This window comes from Tetrao urogallus (assembly GCF_951394365.1).
Source record: "Tetrao urogallus genome assembly, chromosome: 20".
Lineage (NCBI taxonomy): Eukaryota > Metazoa > Chordata > Aves > Galliformes > Phasianidae > Tetrao > Tetrao urogallus.
Window position 1 is genome coordinate 6,844,315 of NC_136833.1, and position 9,414 is coordinate 6,853,728.

The 9,414-nt window shown below is 50.2% G+C and overlaps 1 protein-coding gene across 1 annotated transcript; it reads right to left on the reverse strand.

Annotated features, from left to right (window-relative positions):
* Nucleotides 1-602: 602 nt before the first annotated feature.
* Nucleotides 603-3,059, reverse strand: HASPIN (histone H3 associated protein kinase; the record flags this gene model as incomplete). Its single annotated transcript, XM_079545004.1, has 1 exon — nt 603-3,059. The coding sequence occupies one exon, from the start codon at nt 3,057-3,059 to the stop codon at nt 603-605; it is 2,457 nt and encodes an 818-aa protein (XP_079401130.1).
* Nucleotides 3,060-9,414: the final 6,355 nt, after the last annotated feature.

Consider the following 9,414-nt stretch of genomic DNA (forward strand, 5'->3'; position numbering starts at 1 on the left):
CATTAACAGCGGTCCTCACAGAGAGGGAAAAAAAAAAACATATTATTGCAGATTAGAGTGTTTTTAAAAATACAACTACAGAAACTTTAGGAAATTTACCTTTTATGGCCTCACGCCAAGCACAAGCTGTGCCAAAATGAACAAAAGGTCGTTTAGAAAACTAAAAGTGCCTTCCTCCCCTTTCTGTGGCTGGGCTACCAGCACTCACCTGTCTGCAGCATCGTGGGGTTCGTTTGTTTGATTGGTTGATTTTGTTTTTAAGCAAAGAACTTGGTAAGAAAAATCGATAGAATGAGGAAAGAACTTTTAATAACCTAAGTGGAATTCAAAACATGAACTGGGCCTGAAGGCATCTGCTCCCCCTCCTCTGCAAGGTCGAATCCATTTCCTTTCCACCCTCACCCCTCAAAGAGAGTACATATGGAAACATGCTAGAGCAGAAGACTTTTTGTGTGGGTTTTTTTTACACATTTTTGATAGTTTACCATTCACATTGCTAACTGATGTTAACACTTCATTCTGCTAACGTTTAATCGACCATTCATTAAAGACAGCAAAGGAGAAGGGCAGCATCAGTTCTTGGAAACCCTGCACTCCCTCACTCATTGGAAGAGGCTGCTGGTGCCTAAAACTTCACTGGCAGACCCAAAAGTCAGTACTTCTTTATGAAACTTTGTGAGCTGCTGCTTTATTTTTCTCATGGCAGAAGATGATTCCTTTTTCTTGTACACTACATCCTTCAAAAGTTTATCTGTCAAGTAGTGGAGCCAGAGGACATTGCTGTGTGGATGATAGTCAGTCCAGCCATTGGAGTTCTCCGCTTTCATTTGTCTGTAGATGTCAAACTGGTAGTCCCCTGTGCCTTGAAACAGCTCTTCATCAGTGGAAAGGTCGCAGAAGACAGTTAACCCATCTTTCTCCAGCCTAGACAAGGTGTAATCTATGATGTTGACATGGATCCCTGCTGTGGGGATTGTGCACGTAGTCCCATTCAACACGTAGCTAAGCTCTTTTGCATCTGTTTTCTTGACCAGCACGTTCCCCCAGTGCAAGTCTCTGTGCTCAAAGTGCAGTTCCTGTTCTGCCACAGCCAGCGAAGCAGTCACCTGGTGCAGAATGCTTTTTGCTGAAGCCACAGAACTCAGTTTCTTTCTCATGTTCTCCAAATCACTGCCTCCAAATTCAAACTCCAGAACAATGAAGAGTTGCTCTTCTCCAAACAGGTCTGGCCGATCATTTTCTGATCCTGTTGCCTTGTTGTATGTGTCCCAGGCTTTTAGGAGGTATTTAGGGTAAGCCCCTTGAACACAGTGCACAGAGTACAAGCTGATGAACCCTACGGTCCTATTCATGGACTCTTCAGACAGAAGACTGAGTTCCTTTGAAATTATTATTTCAGGCAGGATCTCTCCGAAGCTCTTTTGAGCTTCACCGTTCACCCTTTCAGTTCCTTCAATGGGAATTATTTTTAAGGCCACTGGTCCTCTCTCACTGTCGATCTGGAAAACCTCTCCAAACACCCCTTCTCCGATTTTCTTGCAGTTTTTCATCTTATCTAAGGGAATGCAATCCTCAAAAGCAATAGGTTCCTCCTGCTGGCACTCCCTAAACACCTTCTCTGCATCCGTAAGCGTGATCTCTAAGGCTGAAGAACTCATGGGAGCCAGCAGGATCACAGAGGAAGCAGACAAGGCGTAGCTCTCAGCCTTACTAGAAGACAGGGTTGCTTGGTGCCCGGAAAGCTGGGGATTCACAAAGGGATTACAAAGGATGCTGGCGTAGGAACTGTCATCTGAGATCACTTTCTTTTTCTTATGGAACGACAGAGATGCTCGAAATCTACCCCAGCGGTGGGAGTTATCGAGGAACGAGCAGTCAGCTTCCCGCGTCCCTCCCGACATCTGCACTCCCTTCTTCTTTCCTCTTCGTCTCAACTGCGCTCTCCCGAAGGAGGCTCCCGCCTGCTGCTGCCACTTATTTTTGTACCCACGCGGACGGAGCCGCGGTTGTCTCCCCCAGCGGCTGGCGCTGAAGCCGCTGATGCAGGCTTTCCTGCAGGTGCCGCCCTCCCCGGGGATCAGTTCGGCGCTTTTACGTCGGTGCTTCGCGGCTCCTCGGCCGCCCAGCGGGGACGCCGCCTTCCGGCCGCTCAGCCGCAGCAGCTCGTCCCGTCGCTCCAAAACCACTACCGGCATCAGCCGCCGCTCGGCCGCGTCCCCGCGTCCGCCCGGGCTCCCCGTCGTCTCATCGCCCTTCACATCGCCGCGGAGCCCTGCCGAGCCGGCGGCGCCGCGCTGCGGTTCACCGTCGACGGGAGCGGCTGCCGCGGCTCCGCGCAGAGGCTCCCGCACGGACGCCCTCAGAGCCCTAAGGGCCGTTTGCGAGCGCAGCCCCGGCGCCGAGCTCTCGCTCGGTGCTGCCGCTCGGGGCGCTCCCGTTGCCCCGTCGTCCCTCCCGCTCCGCGTGCGCGGCGACGGCCGCTCCGAGCCGGCCCGCGATGCCCCCGGCGAGTCGAGGGCGCCGCCGACAGAGGCGTCGTGAGACGAGAAGAGCTCCGGGCTGCAGTGCAGCCCCGAGCCGCCCTCTACGCTGGTGCTGAGCTCCGGGAGCGGCGCGGCGGCGCGGCGGGAAAGGCGAGCGGAGCCGCAGGGGGGCGCCCAGTGCGGGGTGCTGCAGAGCAGCGGGCGGCGGGCGGCGGAGGGCGACCCCTGGCGGCGGCGGCGGCGGTGGGGCGGCGGCGGCGGGGAGGGCGACGGGGAGCTGAGGGGGGCCGGGGGCAGGTTCTCCTTCTCCGCCCCGCGCCGGCTCCGCAGGTACCGGGAGCGGGCGTGGCGCTCACCCAACGGCTTCTGGCGGCGCTTCCTCGGCGGCGAGAAGTCGGGGTCGTCCGAGGTGGCGGAGGGGGCGCTGGAGAGGGCGCTGGAGAGAGCGCTGGAGGCGGCTGAGGAGGAGCTGAAGAGCCGTCTGCGGTCCTGAGGGGGCGAAATCCAGCGGTCGGGCTGCGGCAGAACGCGGAGGTAGCCGCCGCGGCGCGAGTACGTGCGCAGCATCCGCGGCATCGCGGCCGGGCCGGGCCGGGCCTGAGCCGAGCTTCGGCCTCCCGCCTCCGTTTCAAACAAAATCTCGCGAGATTGCGGAGGGACCGGGGGGTGGGGCGGACGGGCAGCGCCGCCAGGGAGCCCCGCCCTGCGGATCCGCGCTGAGCTGCGGGAGCGGAGAGCTGGAGGAAGTGGAAATAGAAATAGGAATAGAAATGGGTCGGCAGAGGCTGCCCTGTCTGCTGTTGCAAGTAAGAAAGGAAAGACCGTTTTGCGAATACACACATACACTGATGTATGAGTATGTAGGCTGCGACATATATATATATATGTGTGTGTGTGTGTGCTTTGCAGTTCTTAATTGCACCTATTTTTGAGAATAAAGTCTTGCAAAAGATCCCAGCCTGTGTAGGAATGCCGCACTGATGGCTGAAGCCATAGTGCCTTGCTGTACCTTTCCCAGGCACCGTTACAGCCGTGCAGCTGCTGCCCTTTGCTGCCCACCCCCACAGCAGCCCTGCAGCCTTCCCAGCCCCCCTTCCCCATCTGCTACTGGAGCCCTGGCTGTTCTGAAGCACCTGGAGATCTCTGCAGCCTGACCACACCGATAAGTCACGGCACAGAAAAGCTGCTGGGAGTGTTTTGGTTACTTTCCCTTAGGAGAGGTCATTAATTATGATATTAGGAGGAAGGTTTTTACTCAAAAGATGCTGACGCACTGGAACAGGTTGCCCAAGCAGGCTGTGGATGCCCCATCCCTGGGGGCATTCAAAATCCGGCTGGATGTGGCTGTGGGCAGCCTGGGCTGCTGGTTGGTGACCCTGCACACAGCAGGGGTTGGAACCAGATGATCGTTGGGGTCCTTTTCAACCCATTCTATGATTCTACAGAATTAATTGTCGGAGTTTGTGCTGAGAACGAGGAGCTGCAAGTTAAAGTTACCTCTTCTTCATCCAGCGTTCTTACACTCCCAATCTCTCTCTTTTTTTCTTCTAGTTTCTTCTCTGAATTAAGCATCCCTCATTACTTAATCCCTTTTGTTGTCCCTCATGGCTCCCAAAGAGGTCAACTTTTGCAGTGGGTTATGATGTTTTCCTTTTTAGATTTTTTTTTCTTAAATGCATTATAGAGTTCTGTGACTTGTGATTTCCAATGAGTGCCATTCGATCATTTAATTCTTCACGATTGCTGCAGTGGATGCCAAAGGCATTTGCAGTAATTGGATGGCACTTAAGGGATTAGTGAACATCCAAACCACAGATGGTTTTTTGTACTGCTTCCATGGAAGTCTTGCTGTGTCTGCTTCTAAATTTATTTGCGTTCTGAGTTTTGAATAAAATCCTCTGTACAAAAGCCTTGTTGATGGTGTGGCTGTGGTGTGTCGCCTCGCCCTGACTGTAATGCACTCTGCAGTGGCACTATTATGCCATCTCCCTGAATGAGAAGATTTGCAAATGACTCATTTGGAGTCATTAACGTCATACCCCAGCCAGGCTCCCGCGGCAGCAGACTTAGTGAGATCTGCTGTTGTGTCTTTGCCTCGTTCTCCTGGGGAGAGGCAACTGAATGCTGTTGGGACCAGGAAAGCACAAATAGGCATTTGTCCTCTACCCACGGATGGGTGCTGATCTTCCCTTCTCTGCTCCAGCCATCTTAGCTCTGAGCCCTGGCCTGTCTCCAGACCATTCCAGGTGGGGAGATTAGCTCCCTGCAGGTCAGCTTCACCTGACAGATTTCAGCTATTTTTGCTGGAATATAGCCAAGGAATAGGAAGGTGACTGGCAAGAACTGATGCACCTGAGATAGCTTTTTAATTGTATCCTTGCAGGGTAGGGCAGGATACAATTTGAAATGCTATTTTACCCAGGAGTGATAGCAGCTGCTTATGTCTTACATGCCAGGAAGATTGACGAGCCTTGGTTTGGTTCTCCTTCCTTCATCGTGGCCAGCTGGCAGGTTTGTGTGTTGAACTCTGTGAGTGGTTTGGTAGTTCGTGGGGGTCAGTAAAGTGGAAGTCTGTTCAGGAAAGCTTATCAGAGGAATACCATAAGTAATTCTTCATTTAGTGCTACGTGCTGATTTAAGATCAGATATGAGCAATGAAGTGCTTTGCTTGAGAGCCTGTTGGGGCAGGTTTATTTGGAAGTTGATTGGATTACAACCTCACAAGAGAAATTTTCTGTCCCTTGTAACAGAGTGGATGAGCTGGAATGGAGTTGAGCTGCTGCAGGCAGGTTGCTCCCACACTGCTGCTGCTGTGTGCAGCATGGCTCTCAGTGTGTCTGGACACATCAGCCTCTTGCTTGTGGTAATAGGTAAGAGCTTAGAGCAGGAGCCTCCAGAGCTAAGGTGCTGGGCTGGCTGGCTGAGGACGTTGCTACTGGAATTTCTCCTTTGTGGGTCAAGTCTGAGTCCTATGTGTGTTTTCCTGCGACTGAAAAGAGTTACTAACTGAGAATTCCAGGGAAGAAAGGGCAGAGGCCTCAGCCTAGACTTTCTAGATGTTGACGTGATGCAATTCCCCATTGGCCCAAGGGGATGAAGGGTCTCCTCAGCACTCACAACCGAGGCCTCTGACTACAGCTGTGCAGCCAGGACCCATTGCATACCCTTCCAGGTCAGGGAAGATAACAGTTTGGCAAAGAAGCAAAAAAGTGATGTCAGGCATACTCAGATGTAGGGATGTGCCTTTAAGTTACTATTTAAGATGAATACGTGTTTTATTAAACATAACTCCTGATGAGAGGATTTCCATTGTGTGCAGGAGTGCAGTTAGGAGAGCACGCATTGAGGCTGAATTTGTGTCACTGTTTCGTTGGTAAGTAGTAATCTATTTCTTCTTTACACTGCAAAGTCAGCTTAGAAGGGAAGCTGAGCAGAGCAGTTTTCCTTGCAGGTGGCAAATGTGTTTCTTTATTCTTGCAACCAACTTTATCATTTTCTGAACGCAGTTTGTTTCCTGTGTGAAGGTGTGAACATGCTGTGGTTTGAGAGAACTTCCTTTCTCAACCTGTTAAACTCTTCCCCTTGTTTTTCTTTGGTGTTGTTCTAAAGGTGTGTTTACTATGAGAAAGAAAAATAAAATGCTCATGAAGAGAGCTGACCTGGCCATTTCCTTGCTAAAATAGTTTATCTGTTTACATCCTGTGCTCTTTGTCTCCTTTCTATTTTCAGTATCTGCTCTGGCACCTATCTGCATGATGCATTTGCTGCGGGAGCATTTCCAGTGCTTCAGAAATGGCTTAGTATTCTGTGAGTCAGCTGTCCTGCCTTTGGGAGATGATGTTTTCTGCTGCACTCAGTAGCTCAGTAAAGAGTGGAGTGGGGGTCACTGAGAGCAGCTATGTCTGGAGAACCATCGTTTGGAATTGGAAGTGAACAAGGGCCTAAAATGGGCACTTCCAGCATCAGATTCCACTTGATTCATTGCACTGGCCAAGGTTGTCTGCCATTGCTCAGTGTCTTCTGGGTGTGACTTAGAGGTAATATTACACCAGGATACTGGTCTGAACATAAAATATTTCTATCTTACTATGCCTGAAAGAGACAGGTGCAACCTTGTTACGTTCTGAATGCCTTTAGGTCAGGACAAGGATCAGAGGTTAATTTCCTCAGTCCCTGTATTTGGCTCATGGCTGGACACGGCTCTGCTCCGGGATGGATTAACACCAGGGAGCTACTGACAGCTGGAGAGATGTGCAGAAGGGTCTGGGCAGAAAAGAGATGTGCATCTTGTGACTACCTGTGAATAATGAGAATGCAATTACTGTGTGCTGTACAAGTAGTTATGTGTAGGTGTAATGTGTCAGGAATAAAAAGAGAAAGAGAGTTTCAGTATGGGAGGAGAAATCTTCCCCGTGAGAATTTCTAGACTGACTAAATGGCCTGCTGGGGAAGGAACAGAACTGCAGGTTTCCATGGGAAATTCAAAGTGTTGGACTTGAGAAGGGAGATATCTTGCAGAAGAGGGACAGCCTGACTCCCTTGAGAAGGACAAACTACTAAATTTTTGCCTTTAAGTGATGGTTAGATTTTATTTTCTTCCTCCCATGTGAATGAGACTCTAACAGTTGAAAAGTGCACAGACTCTGAGGAACACACCAGTAATCTTGCTTTCCAAGCAAGAAAATATAAGGATATGAAAGCTAAAAGATGATGAGAACGATACCTGCAAAAGCATGCGAGCAGCACTGCTGTCAGCATTAATTTTGCCTGTGTGGAGTGATATTCAGGATGTTCTGAGGTATGCTTGATTCAAAATGAAACTTTGTGTTCAAAAACAGCACTTGCAGCAGTGCTTCTGTTTCACGGCTCCAAAAAAACCCCCAACAATCCACAAGAACAGATGGGGTTGGTGGTAGATGGTCGTTATGGTCCCTGCCAACCCAAGCTGTTCCATCAGCTTCACATCCATTTTTTAATTTGTGATTGGATCTGGTTGATGTCTTCAGCTTCACATCTTCACAGCTATAACAGGAAAACCTCTCTCTCAGAGCAGCGTTCTTTTCCTAACCTGTGTAAATCCTTTCTCAGATTAACTGACCTGGAAAGTAATTGCAAAAAATTTACTGTCTGTGTCACAGAGTAAAACCAGGCCAGGAGGCAACACACTGCTTAACTCTTAGCAAGTTTTGTAGTCTGATCGTAGCCTGGGCTGTCACACAGGCAGATAAGGAGGTGACTCTGGGGAAAAGGAGGATGGACAGAGGGATTTCTGGACAGTGCTGTATGGGCTGCCTTGTTTTCACTGGTGCTTTGCTATGAACTTGCTTGCTTTTAGTGCAATAGCAGCAATGCTGGAGGCAGTTATGAGTGAACAGGACGCATATCACAAAGACATGGGATGTATTTGATATCTGCTCCAGCTGAAGAATCAGGACGAGCAGATGGTGTTTATGTGGGACTGTGCCCGTGCTCAGAGGCACTGCTCAGCTGTCACCCAGCAGATGATACCTGAAGAAGTGTTTGAACTCAGAGCAGAAGAGCAGGTTCCTTTAGGATGCTCCTGCCTCCCAGCACCACCACTCATCACTTGGCTTTGGGCTCCAGGCAGCAGTGGGGCAGATAGGCTGAGCATGCATTTCTTAGTTGTTTGCCTCGAGGAGAGCTGTGCTGCGAAACCCTTTGTTTGTGGGGCTGGAAGCAGGGAGTGCAGCAGCTGCTGGGTTAAAGAGCTCCCCAGCAGATTTCTGTTCCAGTTTTGCAATTGCTGGACAAAGAGTTATTTCACTTTGTATTAGAAACTCTAGGGATGGCTCTGGGATAAGGGACAAAATGAGGCTTTCTGAGGATATGGGGAGGAGGAATGTGTGCTAAAGCAGCCTTGGTAATGTGGCAGTGCTCTGCATATGCAGTGTGTGGCTGTGACCTGCTCGCTGGTCCTGTGTTCAGGTGTGCATCACAGGTGTGTACTGAGTAATCTCAAGAGCATGGTGCACATGAATGGGATCCTCCTTGCAAAGGGCACACTGATTCACGTCTCAGCTTGCTGCTGGAGCTTCTCCTGGTGTGGAAGGACACCTCTTTTGGCTGTGCTGCTGGGAGATCCTGTCTTACTTCATTTTTTACCTCAGAGCTCACTCTGTTCTCTCCTTAGCCAGGGGACAGTGTTCTCCATCCTTGTAATGGCCATTCAGTAATGGCTATTTCATGTCCTTGCAGACACAGGTGTCTCTGTTACACCAGGACTCATCTCTGTGCTACCAGGTAGTAAACAGCTCTCATCTCAGTGGGGTTAAATCTGCTCCTCTCCCTTCAGTACTGCACCAGGTGGCATGTCCTGTATCTAAATCCACTTGGCTTGGCACTCACTGTGCATTTGGATGACTGAATGATCTCTTAACTGCATCCACACACAGAATTTAGTTTCTAGTTTAAATTGCTTTCTTTTGGCAGGATGATGGAGTGGCTAGGTGGGCATTTTGACTGGTAAGGGGTCAAGTTCTTGTCGCTCATGTGAACGCTGAAGTAATTACAAATTTAAACTGCTGTTTTGCCATCATGCGAAGGCTGAGTGCAGGCTGTAATACTTAGCCGTGAGACACTATGGCTCTGCAACATGATTTTGTGCTATAACGTGTTTCATTATAAACATTTGGTGACTGGGGGAGAGAGAATGAAGAAAGAGGAGCTGAACTGAGGTGGGGGCTTCCCCAGAGAATGACAAGTCTGGAAAGCAGCAAAGCAAGGATGTGGTGTTATTGCAGCTGCCGGCTTCCAGCCTGAATGCTGCTGCTGGCAAGCAGCTGACAGGAGGGAGGAGATCAGCCTTTCACTCTGAAGGGTTGGTGCGTCAGGTTTCCCTGCAGAGCACGTGCAGATAACCGAGCTGCAAACACTGCTCTCTGCTCCAGCTCCAGTAGAGAGAGCTGGGAGA